Raw genomic sequence first — 22,504 nt, forward strand, 5'->3', positions numbered from 1 at the left:
CACAGAAACAGACTATTCAGTCCAGTCAAGTTGGTTATCTCAGGTAGCCAAATTTAACTGGCCCTTATCCCTCAAGCTTTTTTATTTGTATACCTATCCAAATATGTTTTAATCTATGTAACTACTTCCTTTGGTGGTTTGTTCTATATTTTTTGCCACCTTCCATGTGAAAATCATTGCCCCTCAGGTCCCTTTTAAATCTTCCTTTTTCACCTTAAACTTATGTCCTCTAGTTGTAGACTCTCCTACCCTGGAAAAGAGATTAACATTATTTTTCACACACAAAATGCTGGTGGAACACAGCAGGCCTGGCAGCATCTATAGGGAGAAGCACTGTCAATGTTTTGGGCTGAGACCCTTTATCAGGACTAACTGAAAGGAAAGGTAGTAAGAGATCTGAAAGTAGTGGGGGGAGGGGGAAATGCGAAATGATAGGAGAAGACCGGTCGGGGTGGGATGTAGTAAGAGATTTGAAAGTAGTGGGGGGAGGGGGAAATGCGAAATGATAGGAGAAGACCGGTGGGGGTGGGATGAAGCTAAGGGAAGCCAACTGGAGTCAGTTGGTGGCGGAGACACGTTCCAAGGAAGGATATATGGCTGTAATAACGGGTCTGGGTCAAAATATGATTGAAAAGTTGAAGGGCCGAAGGAATTATAGATGGGGAGCAGCGAGAGAGGGTTTCACTGAACTCCAGTTGAAGAGAAGATTTAAACTTCTTCAGTGTAGGCATCACTGGCAGAGGCTTTGCAGTAGTGAATTTGAAGAGCAAACACAAGGAAATCTACAGATGCTGGAAATTCAAACAACACACACAAAATGCTGGTGGAACACAGTAGGCCAGGCAGTATCTATAGGGAGAAGCACTGTTGATGTTTTGGGCCAAGAGCCTTCGTCAGGACTAACTGAAAGGAATGATAGTAAGAGATTTGAAAGTAGTGGGGGGAGGGGGGGAATGTAGTCCTGACGAAGGGTCTCTGCCCGAAAAGTCGACAATGTTTCTCCCTATAGATGCTGCCTGGCCTGCTGTGTTCCACCAGCATTTTGTGTGTTGTTTGAATTCCCAGCATCTGCAGATTTCCTCGTGTTAACACTATTTATGTTATCTATACCCCCACTCCTCTGTTAGGTCACTATTCAGCCTTTCACGTTTCAAGAAAAATATGTCGCAGCCTGTCCAGTCTCACCTTGTAACTTGAGCCCTTTAATCTTGATAATATCCTTGTGAACCCTGGTAATAGCTATGGTGTCAGCGTACAATGCTTCCTTGGTCAATGTCTTCCAGATAGCCCATGAAAATGTCTATTTTACTATCTTTAGTTTGGATTTTCATCTTAAGTGTATTTCTGGAATTGTTGCAGCCCACAGTTTGCAGTCTGGGGATCATTTGAGTGACCCGGTGCTTCATTGTTTTCAAGAAGGTTCCAGTGTCACGCACGTACTCAGACAGACTCAAGGTGAAGAAACTTCGAGATGGCGTGAGCCAATGTTTGACTCCATTTCGCCGATCAAAGTGTCCATTAATCACCAATTAAAGAGTCGAGAAAGATTGAGACAGAGAAGCGAATATGGAAGGTGAGTGAGAGTTTAGTGCCAACTGCCTGCCTTGTGATCGCTGCCGAGAAGGAAGCTGTGTGTGGTGTATTGCTGTGTGGCTCTCTGGGCAGGCGGGTAGGCCTCTGCGTTTGTGTGTTCTCTCTCTTTAGATGATGAAGGAGGACGTTACCTTGGCTCTGTGTAATGGATTGGACTTCTGCGTTTATGGACTGTGGGCTTCTTTTCAGACGAGTTTTTTTTTCCAATTTCTTTCCATTTTGTGTGTGGAAGGGGACTGATGTTCTGGTGATTTATAAGGTTTTTGTGCGGGGAAGGAGGATATGGGGGTCGATGTTCTTCTGTTTTATGTGGTGAGGGCAGTTTGGGTGTTGATGATCAGAATGCTGTTCTTTATTGTGTGGTATTTATTGTGTGGTTCTTTATTGTGTGGTTCTTTATTGGGTTTGATGTTTCTGAACAACTTTCATGTTCCTTTGTTTCATGGCTATTTGGAAAAGATGAATCTGAGTTGTATACGGATACATTGATAATAAATGAACCTTTGTGTCTTTCTTGTATTCTTTCCAATTTAATGGCAATTTTTTTTATATAGCTGGATGGTCAGAACTGCACTCAACACTGCAAGTATGATCTCATTGATGTCTTGTACCTTTGTAATATGATATCCCAACTCTGGTACTCAATGCCTGAATGATGATAAATATGTCAACCACCTTCACCCTGACTGCATGTGCATCTGCTTTCAGAGAGCTATGTAACTGTACCCTTTGGGGACTCTGTTCTACATCACTCTCTAGGTCCTACCATTTACTGTATCGTCCTACCTGGTTTCCTGGTTTAACTTGTCAAAGTGCTACACCTTGCACATGTCAGAGTTAAATTCTACCTTCCATTTTGAGGATGACTTTCCCAGTTGATCTAGATCCCGTTTGTGATCTTGGTTATCCCTCTTTACTGTCTACTATACCACCATTACCACCAATAATACCAGTTATCTGGAAACTTACTAACCATGCCAATTATATTCTTGACCAATTTTTTCCTGGATGTATGTTTTTGTCTTAATAAAGCAAATGGAGATAAAATTTAGCTAAAAACTGCTGGAAGAACTCAGTAGGTCAAGCAATATCTAATAAAAGATGTAAGTTAGTATTTTGGGTCGTGAACCTGCATCAGGACTGAAGAAAAGGAAAGATTGCAGAATTGGGGGCATTGGGGGTGGGTTGTTGCTTTTAGTGAGTTGGAGGTTGGTAGGTTATACAATGGAGATTGGAATTTCTGGGATTCCGTTTATTTTTTTTTTGAAAGATGGTTCTTCTGGCAAAGCACTGGAAAATGGTTTATGCAGAAGGTGAGTGAGAGTTTCAGCACTGACAACATGCCTTTTGATTGCTGCCGGAGAAGGAGTCTGTGAGCGACCTATCGCTGTGTGGTTCGCTGTGGCAAGTAGGTAAGCTATGAATGTTGGTGGTATCGTGGTTCTGCGTTTATGGATTGGACTAATGTGTTTATGGACGGTGGCCTTTTTCAGACTTCATGTTTTTATATTCAGGGTGTTTTTCATTTGCATGAAAATTGACCAGAAAATAATTACATTTTCAACAGGTATTATTACTGTCATTTATCTCTTTTTATGAATTTTAACAAAATCAGGTTTATCACTGGCATGTAACATGAAATTTGTTAATTTAGCAGCATAATCTAGCAGAAAGAGAAGAAAAAAAAATAAAAACTTTGTCTGAAAACATCGACATGTGGTCAATCTTTAAGGATCTCTTGCAGGATGTTAGGGATAAATTTGTCCCGGTGAGGAAGATAAAGAATAGTAGGGTGAAGGAACCATGGGTGACAAGTGAAGTGGAAAATCTAGTCAGGTGGAAGAAGACAGCGTACGTGAGGTTTAGGAAGCAAGGATCAGATGGGTCTATTGAGGAATGTAGGGTAGCAAGAAAGGAGCTTAAGAAGGGGCTGAGAAGAGCAAGAAGGGGGCATGGGAAGGCCTTGGCGAGTAGGGTAAAGGAAAACCCCAAGACATTCTTCAATTATGTGAAGAACAAAAGGATGACAGGAGTGAAGGTAGGACTGAATAGAGATGAAAGTGGGAAGATGTGCCTGGGGGCTGTGAAAGTGAGGGAGTTCCTCAATGAATACTTCTCTTTGGTATTCACTTGAGAGGGAACTTGATAATGGTGAGGACAATATGAGTGAGGTTGATGTTCTGGAGCATGTTGATATTAAGGGAGAGGAGGTGTTGGAGTTGTTAAAATACATTAGGATGGATAAGTCCTCAAGGCCTGATGGAATATTCCCCAGGCTGCTCCACGAGGCAAGGGAAGAAATTGCTGAACCTCTGGCTAGGATCTTTATGTCCTTGTTGTCCACGGGAATGGTAATGGAGGATTGGAGGGAGGCGAATGTTGTCCCCTTGTTCAAAAAAGGTAGTAGGGATAGTCATTTCAAAGTAGTGGTCTCTTCATGACCTTGATTTGTTTATATGCTAAGGTAGATCTGTAGAGAACATTGCAGTGCAGGAACTTGAGGTTACCACAAAGTAATGAAAGAATTTGGGAGAAATCATGACATATAGCTGTGAATGAGAGTGAGTGGGCGGAATGGATGAAAAAAAAGTACTATCTTATAATGCCAACTATTTTTACCTGTAAAATACCACAAATTCAAAACTAGAGCCAGCTAGCAAAAATATTTAACCACAAACATTTGGAATGTTGTCTGCCTTTCATAGAGCTATAGATCAATGCTGGCCCTTGGCCCAGTGAGTCCATGCCAAACCTGGTGCCTATCTAGCTAGTTCCACTTTCCTGTGTTTGGACCATATCCCTCTAAGCCAGGGGTTCTTAGACTTTTGGCTATGGATCTCTTTGGCAGTCTGGTGAAACCTATAGACCCTTTCTCAGAATAATATATTTAAGCATAAAATACATAGGATTATAAAAGGATACTAATTATTCTGAAATGCAGTAATCAAAATATTAAAGCAAATTTGTGATATAGTAATATATGTGCTTCTTTATTAACACATTAAATAACAAGAATATACGTTTAAGATATAGGCAAGTTAAAATTAAATTTTATTTCTAAAGATGTCTATGAAGGTTGTTGCTTAACTGGAAAAAGACCTTCAAATTGCGGGTTAGTCTTTGACAAAACAACACGCATATCATGTTGGACATCCAATCAATATTGATTTTTTGCTTTAATTGTTACATGTTGAAAATGCTGATTCACAAAGATATACTACAAATGGAATTAAAGCTTGCATAGCTCGTTTTTCAAGGCAAGGGTAGGTTTCTGTCAAGGAACACCAGAATTCTCCACTGCTTTTTGTGTTAAACTCCAGTTGTAGTGAGTTTTTGTCCTAGAGTTTTGATCTTTGGCTAGATCAACATCTTCAATAGAGCTTGCATCAAAAAGAAAAGGGTTGCTAATCCAGGGTTCAACTATAATGCCAACAAAATTGAAAGAGATCTAAGTGCTTCCAGGTGTTCACAGATGTCTCTCTTCAAAGAAATTGACAGAGAATTTTGTATCTCAATTCCATCTTGGTAAACTCTTGATCCAGCATTTAAAAGTTTGCAAAAATGTCAGCCTCTACTTTATTCTTCCATATCAGCAGCTTAAAGGTTCAAAGGATCACTTATTATCAAAGTATACAACTCTGAAATTCTTCAAAAAAAGCTAAGCAAAACAGATCAGGCACATTGACCTCAAATCATTCTCCCCACACAAAAATAATTGAGAAGATCAGGTAAAAAACACAGAACGTAAAACTGAAAAAAGTCTATTGTCCAAGTCCATATCCAAAAGCAGCAAAGACCTGGTCAGTGCTCTCTGGGCACAGAGGCAGGCTCTTCCCTCTCTGGTACAGAGCAACCAATCAAAAGGCAAGCAGCTGGTACTTACCCTCTGCACTTGCTTCGATGCTTCAGTCCCCCTTGCTGCGTTAATCAATGCACAATAGAAGCTATAATCGGCAAAATGGAGTCAAACATCAGTTTGTGTGCCATCCTGCAGCATTCTCGCCACGCAGTTCACTCATGCTATCTGCCTCCTGGAATCCTCTTGGAGACTGCAGAGCGCTGAAGTGCCCAAACAATCTCCAAACAGCAAAAGCTAAGGAAGCTTGTAATTTTTCAGTAACATTCATAATGGTGACTTCAAGAACTTGAATTAAAGAATTAACTTCATTCATGTGGTTAAAAATATCTGCCGGATAAGCAGATAATGGATACAATCCTTCTTTCCTAACTGTTCCAGGAGTGGGTTTTCTTTTACTTTTAGAAAAAGTGAAACTTCTGTCCTTAGTTCAACAATTGTTTCAAGATTTGCCCTCCTGAAAGCCAGTGAACACCTGTGTGGTTGAGAAGCACGTCATTTTCTTCATCCATTTCTTGACAGAAGTTTTTTAAAAATGTATTTTTTCAGAGACTGCCTTTTAATAAAGTGGATGACTTTTATACTATTAACAAAACTTCTTTCAGGTTGTTCGAAGAGTCTTTTTGAAAGTGTATGTCTGCTTTAAAAAAAAACAGCAATGATTAACACAATCCGAGGAGCTTCCTTTTTATTAAAGTAGTAAAACCAGATGTATTACCAAGCATTGCAAGAGCTCCATCTGTGTAAAGAGTTTTACCAATCAAAGTTCTGCTTGATTTAAAAAAAACTTTTTACTATTCGCAAAACATCAACAGCCCTTGTAGTTTCTAAAAGTCACTCACATAATAAGAATTTTTCTTTGGTGTGAGCATGCGCATAATAAAAAAATGAGCTGACTACATTGAGAGATGTCTAGTTTCACCTAGTTATATATTGAATGAGAATTGTGAAGGCACCAACTCCTCGATGACCAGCTTCGAAAGAAATATCTATTATTACCACTTCCAGTTTTTTTTCTCTCTGTTCCAGTTCACAAACCAACTCAGCCATTTCCAATGTACATGGCTTTACTAAAGTTTCTCTAATAGTCTGGGGCTTCTTCTGTTTGGCAATCTGGTAAGCAACTTTATAGGATGCTTCAAAAAGGTTTTTGTGAAAAGGCAAATCCATGTTTTGGAAGTGCCCCAAATTTTTTCAAATTGAGCTTTCTTTGAACAAAAAAAACCCCGCATCTTTGGATGGATTTTCAGGATGAATGGACATGAGATGTTCTTTCAGTTTTGCTGTGTCGTACTTCCTCTCAATTTTTGTTTCTGCATGTAAAACACTGGATTTTGTATTCCATTACAGCCATTAGTGGAAATGAAACCATATAATTCATAGCTTTCATTATATGTACTTTTGTTCGACTTTCAACTTTTTAAAAAAGTGTTGCATTTTACTTTCCCTGGAACTAGGATTCCCAGTAGAGATCATCAAACCATCATTTCTAGGATTGCCTCTGTTATCACTAGAGATTTTCCCCCCATATTCTTTGGTGTTTTGCTTGTGTAACCCCTACCAATAACTTACAGCCTTTGTCCTTTAGTCCCATAGACAATTTCCAGACTGATATAGCGTGCATTGTGTATCAGGCTAATGCTATTATCAAACCACTATCAGCAGCAAGCTGCCCACACTTGATAGTAACTTAAGACATGCACAAACTTCCCTGTAGTTTTATCTTTTGTGACCTTGTGCTTTCAAGCTAGCCTAATCATTAAGGCATGACCTTTGGAAGGCTGTTACTGGGGTGCAGTGATATAGGGAGAACAAATTGTGCCCAGGAAAAAGCTGGAAAAAGAACTGTTGTCAAAAAATGATACGTTCTTTAATATCTCTAAAAATGGAAGAATATTCAAAGATACTAAAAGTTAAATATTTAAAAAAATTAAAATAAATATTTTAAACAATTAACATTATTAGGCAATTATTCAAGTAGTTACGTTAAAATACTTGTAAGCAATTTAAATTCAATTCAAAAACTCTAAACTGAGGATGTGACTAAGCAGATTGATGGAAGGTAGAGCAGTAGATGGATTTGTGGATGTAGTATGTGGATTTCAGCAAGGCATTTGACAAGGCACCCCATGCAAGGCTCATTGAGAAAGTAAGGAGGCATGGGATGCAAGGAGACATTGCTTTGTGGATCCAGAACTGGCTTACCCACAGAAAGCAAAGAATGGTTGTAATCAGGTTATATTCTGCATAGAGGTCGGTGACCAGTGGTGTGCCTCAGGGATCTGTTCTGGGACCCCTACTCTTCTTGATTTTTATAAATGACCTGAAAGAGGAAGTGGAGGGATGGGTTAGTAAATTTGTTGATGACAGAAAGGTTGGGGGTGTTGTGGATAGTATAGAGGGCTGTCAGAGGTTACAGTGGGACATTGATCGGATGAAAAACTGGGCTGAGAGGTGGCAGGTGGAGTTCAACCCAGATAAGTGTGAGCTGCTTCATTTTGGTACGTCAAATATGATGACAGAATATAGTATTAATGGTATAAGTCTTTTGGCAGCGTGGAAGGTCAGTGGGATCTTGGGGTCTGAGTCTATAGGACACTGAAAGCTGCTGCAGAGGTTGATTCTGTGGTTAAGAAAGCATACGGTGCATTGGCCTTCATCAATTGTGGGGTTGAGTTTGGGATTCGAGAGGTAATGTTGCAGCTATATAGGACCCTGGTCAGACCCCACTTGGAGTACTGTGCTCAATTCTGTTTGTCTCACTGGAGGAAGGATGTGGAAGGGTGCAGAGGAGATTTACAAGGATGTTGCCTGGATTGGGGTGCATGCCTTATGAGAATAGGTTGAGTGAACTTGGCTTTTTTTCCTTGGAACAACAGAGGATGAGAAGTGACCTGATAGAGGTGTATAAGATGATGAGAGGCATTGATCATGTGGATAGTCAAAGGCTTTTTCCCAGTGCTGAAATGGCTAGCACAAGAGGGCACCGTTTTAAGGTGTTTAGAAGAAAGTACAGAGGAGATGTCAGGGGTAAGTTTCTTTATGCAGAGAGTTGTGAGTGCGTGGAATGGGCTGCTGGCGATGGTGGTGGAGCGGATTCAATAGGGTCTTTTAAGAGTCTCCTGGATAGGTATAAGGAACTTAGAAAAATAGAGGTCCATGGTAACCCTAGGTAATTTCTAAGGTAAGGACATTTTCGGCACAGCTTTCTGGGCCCTTTGGCCTGTATTGTGCTGTAGGTTTTCTGTGTTTCTGTTAATACAATTTTGAACTAAATGATTTCAGTGTTTCTAAAGTAATACAACTTGTACATCTTTGCAGTAGTGCCTGTCCATTGAAATGAATCGTTTTTTAGTTGCTCTGTCTGATCTGTCATAATGTAGATCTAGTGAGCAATTTACGTAAACAGTTTGGAGTAAAATCCAGAAATGACTGGTCAGCAGTTGTGAGTTCAGAATTCATGTGTGTTACATCCTAGCTATATACAGTAATTGTGCCTAAGACTTTTGCACAGTACTGTATATTTTGTAACTCCAGAAACTAATCAAAAGAAAAGCATAGGATCTTTGTCTACGTAGTATTTTTCCATTTTATAGTGAGGTGTTCATATGTGGAGTGGGTGCATAATGACGCTTGTCATTCACATACTACTTGCATATAACCCATAACAAATTATGTAAATAACAAATGCTTAAACAATATATTTGCAATATTGCTGAAATATTCATGAGTTGATACTTAATCATGGTGCTTAATTTGTATATACATGGAACTTGTATATGCATCAGCTCTAAGCCCTGGATCATCCTCTTTTATTTTGGTCTGAAGTATTGTGCTATCTTCTTGATCTGAGCAAGTTTTTCCAAAGTAAATAATAAATTTTATTTTATAATACAGTATCAATGTATGATAGTTTTGTTTTATTTGATGTATGTAAATTTTTTATGACTCATCAGTAAGCAACATCAAAAGTCATAATTTGGGTTGTGGGTGCCCAATGGGGCCTTCCAGTATGGATCAAGTGTTTATTTTGTAGAGGCTTTCTTTTTACATATTGCATTAAGTACCTAGTTTTAACAAATGTCATATAGGTCCTTGGGAAATACTCCTCCATGTTTCTGCATGTTTAAACATATGTCAGCAATGTGCAGTTAATTTACATATTTCTGATTTTATAAATAATACAGTGTAAATTAATTACCTGTTTACAAGTTAATTTTCCTTATTCTCAAACTTCAATTTTTAGTATGCTCATAGATGGCATCATACTTGCTTTTTGGATTTTTGTTTCAGATTTTATTAAAACTGTTGTAACAAATTACTTTTCAATAGACCCTTTAGAGAACATAAGAAATAGGAGCAGGAGTAGGTCATCCGGCCCATCGAGCCCACCCCACCATTCAATAAGATCATGGCTGACCTGTCCGTAAACTCAGCTCTATCTATCTGCCTTTTCCCCATAACCCTTAATTCCCTTACTATGTAAAAAAACTATCTAACTGTTTCTTAAATACAGTATATTTAGTGAGGAAGCCGAGGAATAACACATCCCAAGATACTTGAAAAAAAATATAAATTGAAATTTGGACAACTGAACAGAAGTTGTTGGGAGAGCTGTCTGATTGCCAGATCAGAGGTAGGTTTTGTGGGGGTTTTTGAAACGTGCAGAAATTTAACAGGTAAACAATGTTTAAAAAGTGACTTCAAGAGAATGGTACATTTCTCCATGAATGCCATGGTATGGAAGTCTACTGAATTTCTGAATGCAGAATTCAGAGAAGGGTCACGTTGAAATTATACAATGCATCTGTAAAGTCTAAGAGTCTGCCAGATTCTTGGATATCTACTGTATGTATCTAAAATACTGCAAACGTTGAAGATCCTGACCTTTATTATGCCATGAACAAATATCATTAAGCAAAGGATCCATGTTCCCTGATTGGGAATCCCTGAACTAAAATAAAAACATAAATAAACTCTGAGTCATAGAGTAATGCAGCATTGAAACAGGCCATTCACCTCAACTGATCTATACTGACCCAACATCCTCCCTGCTGGTCCTAATTGTCCACTTTCCAAGCCCGTAACCCTCCAAGGCCTTCCCCTTCGTGTACATTCCTCTTCTTAAAAAGATGCTGCCTAGCCTGCTGAATATTTCCTAAACTAAGAAAATGAGAGGTGAAATCTCAGAAGTTTATAAAATCATGAAAGGTATGGATAAGGTCGTGGTCTTTTCCTAGAGTTGGGGAGTCCAAAACTATAGAACACATGTACTGGAAGGGACAGTTTTACAAGACACCAGAGAGGTAACTTCCTTACACAGAGGGTAGTGAGCACCCAGAATGAGCAGGTAGAGGACTTGGTCAAGGCAGGTACCGTTGCAACGTTGGACTGACATCTGTGTGACAGTATGTTCATTTTCAGTTTGATAATTTCAGGACTTGAGCACTATTCAGGTTAATACTCCATAGTATTATAATGTAAGTTCAGGAGTTCAAATTGTTTAATTTCATTTCCAGTACACATGTATAAGGAGACAAAATAATTGTTTCTCCAGATCCGATGTGATACAATTAAACACCAAGATAAAGAATACAATAATATAAAAATCAATACATATAAATACATAAGGTAGCACATATATAAAGTGACACTAGGCTCAAGAGTGTCTGTATATAAGGTGACTAACAGGAAATGGTAAAGTTGTGGTGGTTAGGGGTGTGAAATAGTGGGTTACTGGGTGGAGATGTTGATCAGCTTTGCTGCTTAGTGAAAGTAACTGTTTTTGTGTCTAGTGGTCGTGGATGCTACGTAGCTGCCTCCCTGATGGGAGTGGGACAATTAGTCCATGAGTAAGATGGGTGGGATCTTTCATGATGTTACTGGCATTTTTCCGGCAGCTTTCGTGTATATGTCCTTGAAGGTGGGTAGACTGGTGCCGATGATGCATTGGGCAGTTTTACCTAACCTTTGTAGAACCTTCCTGTACACTGCACTGCAGCTTTTGTATCATACAGTGTTTCAGGACAACATGTTAAACCAAATGCTGGCTATATTCTGTGTTCAGAAGAGCAGGAGTTCTTTTTTCCCAATCCATCAAGAATTTTTATCTCCAAGTTAGAACGTAAGTGTAACTGTAAAGCAATACTTTCCAGTGTAACATAAATCCAATTAGTAGGGCAGGATGAGGGATGCCCTAGAAATTGCAAGTTGTAATATCAAAAACATTAATTCAAGCTCTTTAATTCATTGTGCAGCAATCTGTTTGCTATATATTATGTAACATTTCTGAGAACTAGGTGGACTACTAAAGGGAATTAATAATATATCTTACACAGTGGATTCCAATTAATTCGGGCACATTGGGACCAGTATATTTTGGCCCAATTAAGTGACTGGCCCAATTGGTTGAAGTTTCATGAAAATAGTTTAAAAATATACAAGAAATGCAAGCTACTATTTAACTGGATAACAAATTATGTATTTAAATGAAATACAAAATCAATTAGAATACTACCAAAACTACTGCAGCACAATCAAACTGTATTAGTTCTTATAGTTATCAGAGGAATTCATTCAGTATATGTTGATGTGTTCTTGTGATTGTAAATGAACAAAATCAGTGCAAGCACCTTGCGGAGGTAGTGGACTGTCTTCAGGCAATGCTTTCGACAATTGCATTCTCCAAGTCTTCATTTTCATCGTAATATTTCAAATGATTTTCGATAGCTTCAAATTTTTTGTACTTTCAAACTTGTTGGAATATTGAAATTGTTTAATTTTCACTCCCAGACGTTTCTGGCATGTCCAGACCTGAATGCTTGAAACTACAGTGCACAAAACAGTTCTTACTGTTTATCACTTCTCAACCATCAGCAACAAAAATCACTGCTTTTTGAATTCAAACATGCAAGTTGCACTATTTAAAAATTATTTGTTCTAGCACATTGTAATCTCTACAGCTATATGATGTGCATGCAACTGATGTTTGGCACCAGTCTCCTGTGCCAATTAAGCGGAAGTGTCCCAAATAAACAAAGGCATCCCAGCTATTTTCTGGATTTGTGTTTTTTATATAAAGAATTGTCCCAAACAAGTGTCTGTCACCATTAACCGATGGCTCAATTAATCGGAATCCGCTGTTTACTCTGACATTGAATGGCTTCAATCTGTGCATTTAACTGTTAAATTCTGCAATCAAATCCCCAAGTGTGTAAACTTTTTGAATGTAAGACAGGCTGACATCCCTGACCAAGTGTGTGCTGTTACATTATGCTTAGTAAGATTTAATTTTAATTTTTTTTTAAATCTTGTGCTTTTAGGCCTTATGTGGTCTTGTATGGTGCACCTGGATCTGAAATTAACCCGTGTGGAATGTCATCCAGAGAAAATATTGGTATATTTTTGGGGGCAGTACTGCAATGCACATGAATTGGATTATCATATACTACAGGCGGAAATACAGACTGCAGTAAAGACAAAAACAGATGTTGCAGTGGATGAGTTGTGTTTTGTAGAGGACACTTACCGTGGTGAATGGTACCGAGGAAGAGTTGTAAGAAAAAAAGAAGAATCATATGATGTATTTCTCATAGATGTTGGAATGGTCTTGACGGTTGATGCTGGGTATGTTGCTTCTGCCTGTAAAAAATTGTTTCAACTTCCCCCAAAAGTAGTATGTGGCATATTTGCCAATATAATCCCTATAAGAAGAAAATGGTCATCAATGGCTGTCAAATATTTTGCCTCATTGCCATCTACACAAATCAAAGGTTATGTTGAAGATGTTTTAATGAACCAGTTAGTTTTAGAAGTTCCCAGTGTTAACCAAAAGCTTCTTGAGCTTGGCTTGGTAAAAATTCTTGATGGCAGCACTTTCCATTTCCTATTGGAAATGTCTGAAGATTTGCCAAGTTACCTTGGTTGTGAAAACGCTAAAATGAAATCCATGAATAAACAATGCTGGAGACCTATGCTGGATAAAACTGTTATACGATCACTTAGTTTCAAGCATATTGTGGATGTTTTCAGTCTAAGTTTGCAAACTGATGTTATAGAATCAGTCAGAATTACATGTGCATCAGGACTTAATAACTTTTACTGCCAACTGAAAAAGCTGACTTCTGAGCTCGAAGCAATGAGTAAAGATATGCATGATTACTATGAAAACAAAGAAAAAGAATTAAATGATGAACATATTAATAATTCTGGTGCACTCTGTGCTGTCAAATGTAGAGATGGAAAGTGGTACAGGGCAGTTGTAAAACAGCTGTTAACTTCAGGGCACGTGGAAGTTTGGCTTATGGATTATGGAAGTATAACAGTTGTATTACCCCATCATATTAAACACTTGATGCCAGATTTTTTTATGATGCCTGTGATGTCATTTCCATGTGCACTAACTGATTTAGCAAAGCAAACAAAACATTGGATAAATTTACAAATTGAAATTTTCAAGCAATCATTGTTTGATGAGGAAGGATTAAATATTTTCATTGATTCATACTCCTGTATAGAACATCTGTACTATGTTACACTCTGTCAACCCCAAAACATTAACATCCATCAGTTGCCTGAAACATTATCAGGAGTGAATCGAAAGATTAAATGTGCCCCTGATGAGAAAGCAAGTAAGGATATAAGCAGGCAATTTGGAAAATCAAGTGGAAAACTGGCCAGTAACTCAGTGCATTATAGTTTAAGATCAGCTGAAATGGAAGTAAATGCTTCCTATGTTGGATTTGTTGAATATGTTATTAACCCATCTGACTTTTGGATTCGTACTTCAGAATACAGTCATGATTTTGAATGTCTAATGAACAGTATTTCAGATCATTACAGCAAAATTGGTGTAAGCGAAGAACTTATTCAGAAACCAGCACCTGGCTTGTTTTGTTGTGCAATATATAGTGGAGACCGGCGATACTACAGAGCAGTTATTACTGATATATTTGATGGTTACCTAAAAGTTTTCTTTGTTGATTATGGGAATACTGAAATTGTAGACATTACTGCTGTAAAAACACTTCTTCCCCAGTACACTCATTTGCCACTTTTGGCTATGAACTGTTCTATTGCTCGCATTTTTCCTATTGAAGAAGTGTGGACAAAGGATGCTACCAACTTCTTTAAGAAAGCTGTATTTAACAAAGAACTTACAATTGAAGTAGTTTCAAAAGAAGGAAGCAGATATATCATTGATGTTTGTGACAAAGAATGCACGGAACAGCCATCTGTTAGCACACTAATGCTTAAGTCTGGGTATGCTGATTTTTGGAATGTAAAGGCAGATGATAATTGGCCAAAACAAAATTGTAAATTGAAGCATTCAGGAAATAAAACAACCAGCTTCACAAAAAGTGGCAGAAGAACATACATAGTTAAAAATTCGAAGTTGAAAAATACAGGCATTGTTCCAGATTCACCCAATAAGCTGTCTACTCTGTACTTTCCGACTCGACCTCCTGCCATGTCAACACGAACTAAGAAATCCTTGTTAGTATCACCATTCAGGCAACAAGTGTTTAAGCTTGGATCTGTTTTTGATGTGAGAGTGTCTCATATAAAATCTCCAGCAGAATTTTGGTGCCAACTACAAAGGAAATCCGATGAACTTGAGTTGCTTATGAGAGATATCCAACTTTATTACAGTATTCCAAGGGATTCTTTTCAACCTAAAGATACAGGATGCGTTGCAAAATACTCCAAGGATGGACAGTGGTATAGAGCAACAGTTATTCAAAGAAATATTCCAAAAGAAGTTACTGTATTGTTTGTTGATTATGGCATCCAACAAAGAACTACTCTGAAGAATCTTTGTGCTATTAATCCAAAATTCGTTCAACTGGAAGAGCAAGCTTTTAGTTGCACTATTAATGGCATCATTCAATCTGTGAACCAAGACCCTGCTGTCTGGGATCCAGTTTCCTGCAACATGTTTAAACAGTTCATTGACAATACATTGACATCAGATTTGAATCTTAAATGCACAATATTCGCAAAGGCTTTGAAAGATGGAAAGGATCTGTGTAATGTGGTAGACCTACACACTCCATATACTAATTTATGCCAGCTATTTTTGAACATGGCGTTGGCCACGAATGTTAAATCACCATTTTCTTTCAGTTCATCAGTTCAGTTATATACATTTTATTATAGTGATCATGGCATAAGAATCGGAAGTGAAGAAAAAGTCTATGTAACACATGCTTATGATTTGTCAGAATTCTATTGTCAATTTGAAAAAAATACTTCGGTTGTGGATAAACTTATGACTGATATCGCCTGCATTAGTAAACAAGTGCAAGGACAAAAGTTGAACTTTAACAAAACTTGTATGTGCTTAGCAAAATATTTTGAGGATGGTCAGTGGTATCGTGCTCTAGCTTATTCTGCACAATCACCTGCACATTTTAAAGTATTCTTTGTAGACTATGGAAACACAGAAATAGTTGATGAAAATGATGTGATTCCAATTCCTCTGGAGGCAATAGAACTGATTTCTATACCTATGCAAGCAGTAAAATGTTGTTTGTACCTTCCCCTTCAGAAAGTACCTGATGATTTCACTTTGTTTAAAGAAACTGTGATGGAAAAGCAACTGAAAGCTTTTGTGGTAGCAAAGAAATCTGATGGCCAGTTGGTTCTTGACCTTTATGATGGAAATGTCAAAATTAGTGATGAAATAACACAGCAACTTTATGGAAGTGGTGTGAGATGCCTTGACGACACACAGTGGCAAAGTAGCAATTCTTCCTCCCCAAAAAATATAGTTACTTCTTCAAAACAGACAAGTGAGCACCTTGTAAAAGAAACAAAAGGATCGATCAGTTCTGATTTGAAAGCAGACTTGTGGTCTAAAGGAAGACAAAACAAAGACCAGAATGGGTCTTTTAAAAATATAAAAGTACCTTGTAAAAGAGGTGGAAAAAATACAACTTACTTACAATTAAAGAAATTTGTCCCTGGATATAATTTCCATCAAACAAACTTGGGGAAAGTTTACATCAGAAGGAACACAGGCAAAGCAGTCCATCCAGATAAGACTAGATTCTGTGTATGGAAGACCGGAATGATACCTCATACAATTAATTCCAGAGAAATGACAACACCAACTGTACTCAGCTCTTCTGTGCAAAACATTGCTGCAGTACCAAATGCAAAAGACAGTATTGAAATTATTTGTAGAAGTAAGAAGAAAACTGCTAGGTTTCCTCAAGTATGTATCCATTTTATTCAATTTGATCTTGCCACCTAATTAAATGTATTTTGTGTGAATTTTTTTCAGATTTCACACACATGGCACAATGAAAATGGGACCACTGATACCACAAATGAAATAAGTGATTAAGCAATAATTGAAGTGAGCTGAAGGATTAGGACATTTATAAATTGGTTTGTTTATTGTAATGTTTACCATGATGCAGTGAAAAGCTTATCTGCATTGTTGTTCATACAGATAAATTCATTGCAGCAGCCTATTGATATAGTACAAGGTAAAGCTGACAGAATACAGAATAAAGTGTTACAGTAAGAGAATACAGTTCAGGTAGACAATAAGATGCAGGGACATAAGGTAGATGAAGGTCAAGCACTCGATAGTCTTAACAGTGGAATAGAAGATGTCCTTAAGCCTAGTGGTAGGTGCTTTCATTTGTTAGTATCTTTTGTTCAATGGGACTGGGAAGAAGAGAGAATGACTGGGATCTTTGATTATGCTAGCTGCTTTACCAAGGCTGCAATGTGATAGTCCATGGATGGGAGACTGGTTTCACTGATATGCTGTGCAGTGTCCATAACTAGATCATGAGATCATAATACCAAAGAATAGAGGAAATTAGACCACTTGACCCATTGAGTCTGCTCCACCATTTCATCCTGGCAGATCCATTTCCCTCTCAGCCCCAATCTTCCATCTTTCCCTGTGTCTTTTTTGTGCCCTGACTTATCAAGATTCTATCAACCTCTGCCATATATATATATATATATATATATATATATATATATATATATATATATATATATATATATGCAATGACTTGGCCTCCACAGCCACCTGTGTGAATGAATTCCACAGATTCACCACTCTCTGGCTAAAGAAATTGCTCCTTATCTCCGTTCTAAAAGGGCATCCCTCTGTTCTGAGGCTGTGTTCTCTAGTCTTAGACTGCCCCATCTTAGGAAACATCTTCTCCAAATCTACTCTGTTGAGGCCTTACAACATTCAACTATTTTCAATGACAAAACTCCTCTCATTCTGAATTCCAGTGAGTACAGCCCAAAGCAATGAAAATCTCTTAATATGATAAGCCTTTCAATCCCAGAATCATTATCGTTTACCTTATTTGAACCCTTTAATGTAAGTATATCCTTGCTTAGATGAGAGGCCTAAACTACCTCATAGTACTCCAAATGAGGCCTCAATAGTGCCTTTAATAAGGCCTGAATATTACGTCCTTTTATATTCGAATCCTTGCAAAATTAATGCTAACAATTCAGAAAGAGTGCAATGGAGATTTACAAGGATGTTACCTGCGTTGGCGGGCATACCTTATGAGAGTAGGTTGAGTGAACTTGGCCTTTTCTTTTGGGAGCAACAGAGGATAAAAGGTAACCTGATAGAGGTGTGTAAGATGAAGAGGGGCATTGATAGTGTGGTTAACCAGAGGCTTTTTCCCAGGGCTGAAATTGTTAATACGCGGGGCCATAGTTTTAAGATGCTTGGAAATAGGTACCAAGGGGATGTCATGGGTAGGTTTTTCACACAGTGTATGGTGGGTGTGTGGAACGCACTGCCGGTGGAAGCGGATACGATAGAGTCTTTTAAGAGTCTGTTTGCCCATTCTCCTGATCTAAGTCTTTCTGTTGCCTTGCTGCTTCCTGAATACTACCTGTCCCTCCATCTATCTTCATATTGTCTGCTTCTTAGCATTAAGCTATCAATCCAAATCATTTACTTATAATGTAAAAAGAAGCGGTTCTAACACAGACCCTTGTAGAACTCCACTAGTCACTGATAGCCAACCAGCAAAGGCTCCCTTTATTCCTCCAGCCAATTTCGTATTCATGCTAGTATCTTTCCTGTAACATCATGGACTCTTGTGAGGCAGCATCATGTGTGGCACCTTATCAAAGGCCTTTTAAAAGTCCAAGTACACAACATCCACCTATTCTTCTTGTTCTTTCTTCAAAAATTTTGATCTTCCCTTAAGGGAACCATGCTGACTTTGGCCTATTTTATCATGTGCCTCCAAGTACACCAAAACCACATAGACTTCAACACCTTTACAGCTCCTGAGTTGCAACTCGCTGGCCTGTAATTTCCTTTCTTCTGCCTCTTTCTTCTTGAAGAGTGGAGTAACATTTGCAATTTCCCAGTCCTCTGAAACTATACAAGAATCCATTAATTCTTATAAGATCATTATCTGTTACTCCTCAATCTCTTCAGAAAACTGGGGTGTAAACTATCTGGTCCAGGTGACTTATTTACCTTCAGACCTTTTAGTTTCTCATGCACCTTCTCCTGAGTAAAGGTAATTTCACCCAGTTCTGCCCTCTGACACTCTTGGACCACCGGCATACTGCTAGTGTTTTCCACAATAAGGACTTATGTAAAGTACATATTTAGTTTGTCCACCATTTCTATCTCTCCAGAATCATTTTCCAGAGGTCTGATATCTTCTCTCATATCTTCTCATGATAACATAGGGAAAAAAAAGTAAACCAATTACAGTAAATATATATAGTTAATTAAAAATAGTGCAATAGGGCTCAATGTCCAATTAGGAATCTGATGGCAGAGCAGAAGAAACTGCTCCTGAATAGCTGTGTGTACCTTCAGGCTTTTTTTCCTCCTTCCTGATGGTAACAATGTGAAGAGGGCATGTCCCAAGTGGTGGAGGTCTTTAATGATGGACACCACCTTTCTGAGGCACTTGAAGATGCTTTCATCTGCTAAATCATCCCATTCTGACCCTCTTTCTGCCTAGCTCCCTAAAATCTCTTCAGGACCTTCTCATCTTTCTTACCTATGCAATTGGTGCCAATATGTACCAAGACTTATGGCTGCTTACCCTACCCCTTTAGAATGCCATGGACATGATCCAAGACACCCCTGACCCTGGAAGCTAGAAGGCAACATATCATTCGGGTAACTCTTGTGCTCACAGAATCTCATCTATGTTCCTCTGACTGTGGAATCTCCTATCACCACTGCACTCCTCTACACCTCTCTTCTCTTCTGAGCCGCAGCACCCAACTCGGTGCCAGAGGCCTTGTCACGGCCCCTTCAACAGTATCTGAAGGGGCTTGGCAATCATTGTCTTCCAGTCAGTAATCTTGATTCTCAAGAACTAAAATGAAAATTTATTTAGCAAACACAAGGAAATCTGCAGATGCTGGAAATTCAAGCAACACACACAAAATGCTGGTGGAACACAGCAGGCCCGGCAGCATCTATAGGAAGAAGCACTGTTGACGTCTCGGACCGAGACCTTTCGTCAGGACTAACTGAAAGGAAAGATATTAAGAGATTTGAAAGTAGGAGGGGGAGGAGGAAATGTGAAATGATAGGAGAAGACTGGAGGGGGTGGGGTGACGCTGAGAGCTGGAAAGGTGATTGGCAAAAGGGATAGAGCTGGAGAAGGGAAAGGATCATGGAGTGGGAGGCCTAGGGAGAAAGAAAGGGGGAGGGGAGCACCAGAGGGAGATGGAAAACAGGCAGAGTGATGGGCAGAGAGAGAGAAAAAAAGAGGAGGGGGAAAAAACTAAATATATCAGGGATGGGGTAACAAGGGGAGGAGGGTCATTAACGGAAGTTAGCATTACCTTTTCTATCTAACACCTCCCGACTTCTTACTTCAGTGTTTGAAGATAATTGCTGTATTGTTAAGGTTATCTTTTTTATAAATGTTTTAAATGTGAGGTACTGTCCCTTAGCTGTTCAGAGAAGAATTTTAACTGAAAAAAGTTAAAGTGAGTATTTTTGGTAAAGTTCAGTCTGTATTAAGCTGTTAATTGAGAAACTATTGATAAGATATTATGTATTGATAGGCTTGTAATAGTGATACTATTTTTTAGTCATAAAATGTTGAGATTAAATATTTTAAACGTGTTCTGGAATATATTGGAAAAGAAACACAACTATTGGAAGGATATCTAACATCTTATAATTCTATTTGAACAGGATTTCACCAAATTGTTTGGAATGTTCGATTCTGGCATTTGGAAGATTAATGCTGCTTCTCTTTCTGAAAAACACAAAGTTTTCCACGCAAGTGATGCTCTTTCTATATTGAAAGACTTTTTGTTTGATTTGGATGGATGGATGAATAAAGTGGCTTGTGCAGATGTGATAACTGCTTCAGCTAAACATGTATCATTAAAATCTTTGCTTCCTGGTGAGAGTGCCAGGCAATGCTTGTCAGCATTGAATTTAATTGCATGTGGCCCTATCCAGCCAGCTAAAGAATACAGTGGCTTTGCTAGTTCTGTGATTGACCCATCAGAATTCTACATTCAGCTAGATGATACATTTGAAACAATGATAACTCTTAGTTCATTCCTGGCTGAGCTACCAGAGAATCTGCAAACATTATCTCTCGATTCATTGAAAGTTGGGGTAGCTTGTCTAATCAAATGTGCCAGCAGTAATCATTGGTGCAGGATTGAAATTTGTGCAGTGTCACAACAGTTAGTTCTTGCTAGAGCTGTTGATTATGGACATTATATCTTCATTCAGCCTTCAGATTTTAGCAGAATATGCGCACTTCCTCAAGAGCTTGTTGACTTGCCACGTTTAACTAATCGCTGCATTTTAAATGGAGTTGTGCCTGCAAAAGGAGATTTTTGGACAGATGAAGCTGTTGTTTTTTTTCAAAAGTCTTTGAATAAGCAGAATTTGACTGTCAGTTTCAGACAATATTTTGCTCAATTGGTGTGGGAAGTGAATGTTGTCATAAATAACAAGAGTGTGGCAGAAGATTTAGTTGCTGCTGGACATGCTGCATTTCTGAAAAAAATTGTTAACTCCTCCACTAAAGATGCACTCAGTTCTTCAGAAGTCTTTCGGATTCTGGCAGGACCCATCTCAAACCGACATTTAATAAATATGGTGAGCTGCAGTCTATCAAGGAGAAAACCCATCGATGAGCAATTTGAAGCCAGTTACTTAACAAAATGTGAGTTTTCATTTTCCAACATAATTGTTTTGCAATGAATGGCATTTCCTCATGATTTTTGCAACTACACTAGAAATGCGGTAAACACTGAGTTGAATAATTAAAAAAGAAACTGGTATGCAATCACTTCAATTTGATAGTACTTATCATTTGAACAATCTTTTGGCTTTACTTGCCATATGATTTCATCAAAACTGCTATTGTATATTGTTACAAACCCCGTAACTGGGTCACTTACCAGCAAAGATAGAGAGGTCCATTGAAGTCTGATGGTACTATTTTTAAAAGTATTTATTGATAAAGGGGCACAAAAATAAGATTAATGCAAACATACAGATAATATACGGCATCAATACTAAATCTAAAAGCGCGGGTATCATAATAACCAATAAGAAATAGCTCTATCGTTGTCTAGGGGATAATGTACTGTCCGATGGAAATATAAAAGTCACTGTTAGTTTGTTCAAGCTGCAGCGTTTTGGGTTTAAGAGAGAGACGGTTTAAACTTGTCTGGGTCTTTTACGATGCCAATCCTTTGAGTCAGGGAGTTGGTTTCCCTGTTGTTAGCTAAAAGCCGTTTTCCGTGTTACAAGCCACCAGTCCCAGGCAACGGAACTGAACGCGTGTGGCCTCCTTCGAATGGCTTCCTGCTCTCACGGGAATGCTAGCGTTTCTTCTGGTGCGTCTGAGGGGCTGTTCCCACAGACCCTCTTTTATCCTGACTCGCAGGGTCGCAGATGTCAATCAGGTTGGGGGTGATGCAATCCCTCCCTCAACCAGCCCACTTTGCCTGAGGGCGTTCACGTAGCATAGCCTCCAATCCACAAATTTGCCTTCTGGAGACAATGGCCATGTCCCGGGTAGCTTTACATCGCCG

General features: G+C 38.6%; 1 protein-coding gene across 1 annotated transcript in view; it reads left to right on the top strand.

The window, feature by feature from the left end:
• LOC132401315 (tudor domain-containing protein 15-like) overlaps nucleotides 1-21,621 on the top strand; it is a 34,415-nt gene extending 12,794 nt beyond the window's left edge. Inside the window, 5 exon segments of the mRNA XM_059983447.1 lie at nucleotides 1,360-1,573; nucleotides 12,772-16,667; nucleotides 20,634-21,543; nucleotides 21,546-21,569; nucleotides 21,572-21,621. Coding sequence (XP_059839430.1) covers nucleotides 1,567-1,573; nucleotides 12,772-16,667; nucleotides 20,634-21,543; nucleotides 21,546-21,569; nucleotides 21,572-21,621 — 4,887 coding nt within the window. The 5' untranslated portion in view covers nucleotides 1,360-1,566.
• Nucleotides 21,622-22,504: the final 883 nt, after the last annotated feature.

This window comes from Hypanus sabinus, chromosome 10 (assembly GCF_030144855.1).
Source record: "Hypanus sabinus isolate sHypSab1 chromosome 10, sHypSab1.hap1, whole genome shotgun sequence".
In the NCBI taxonomy this organism is placed as follows: Eukaryota; Metazoa; Chordata; class Chondrichthyes; order Myliobatiformes; family Dasyatidae; genus Hypanus; species Hypanus sabinus.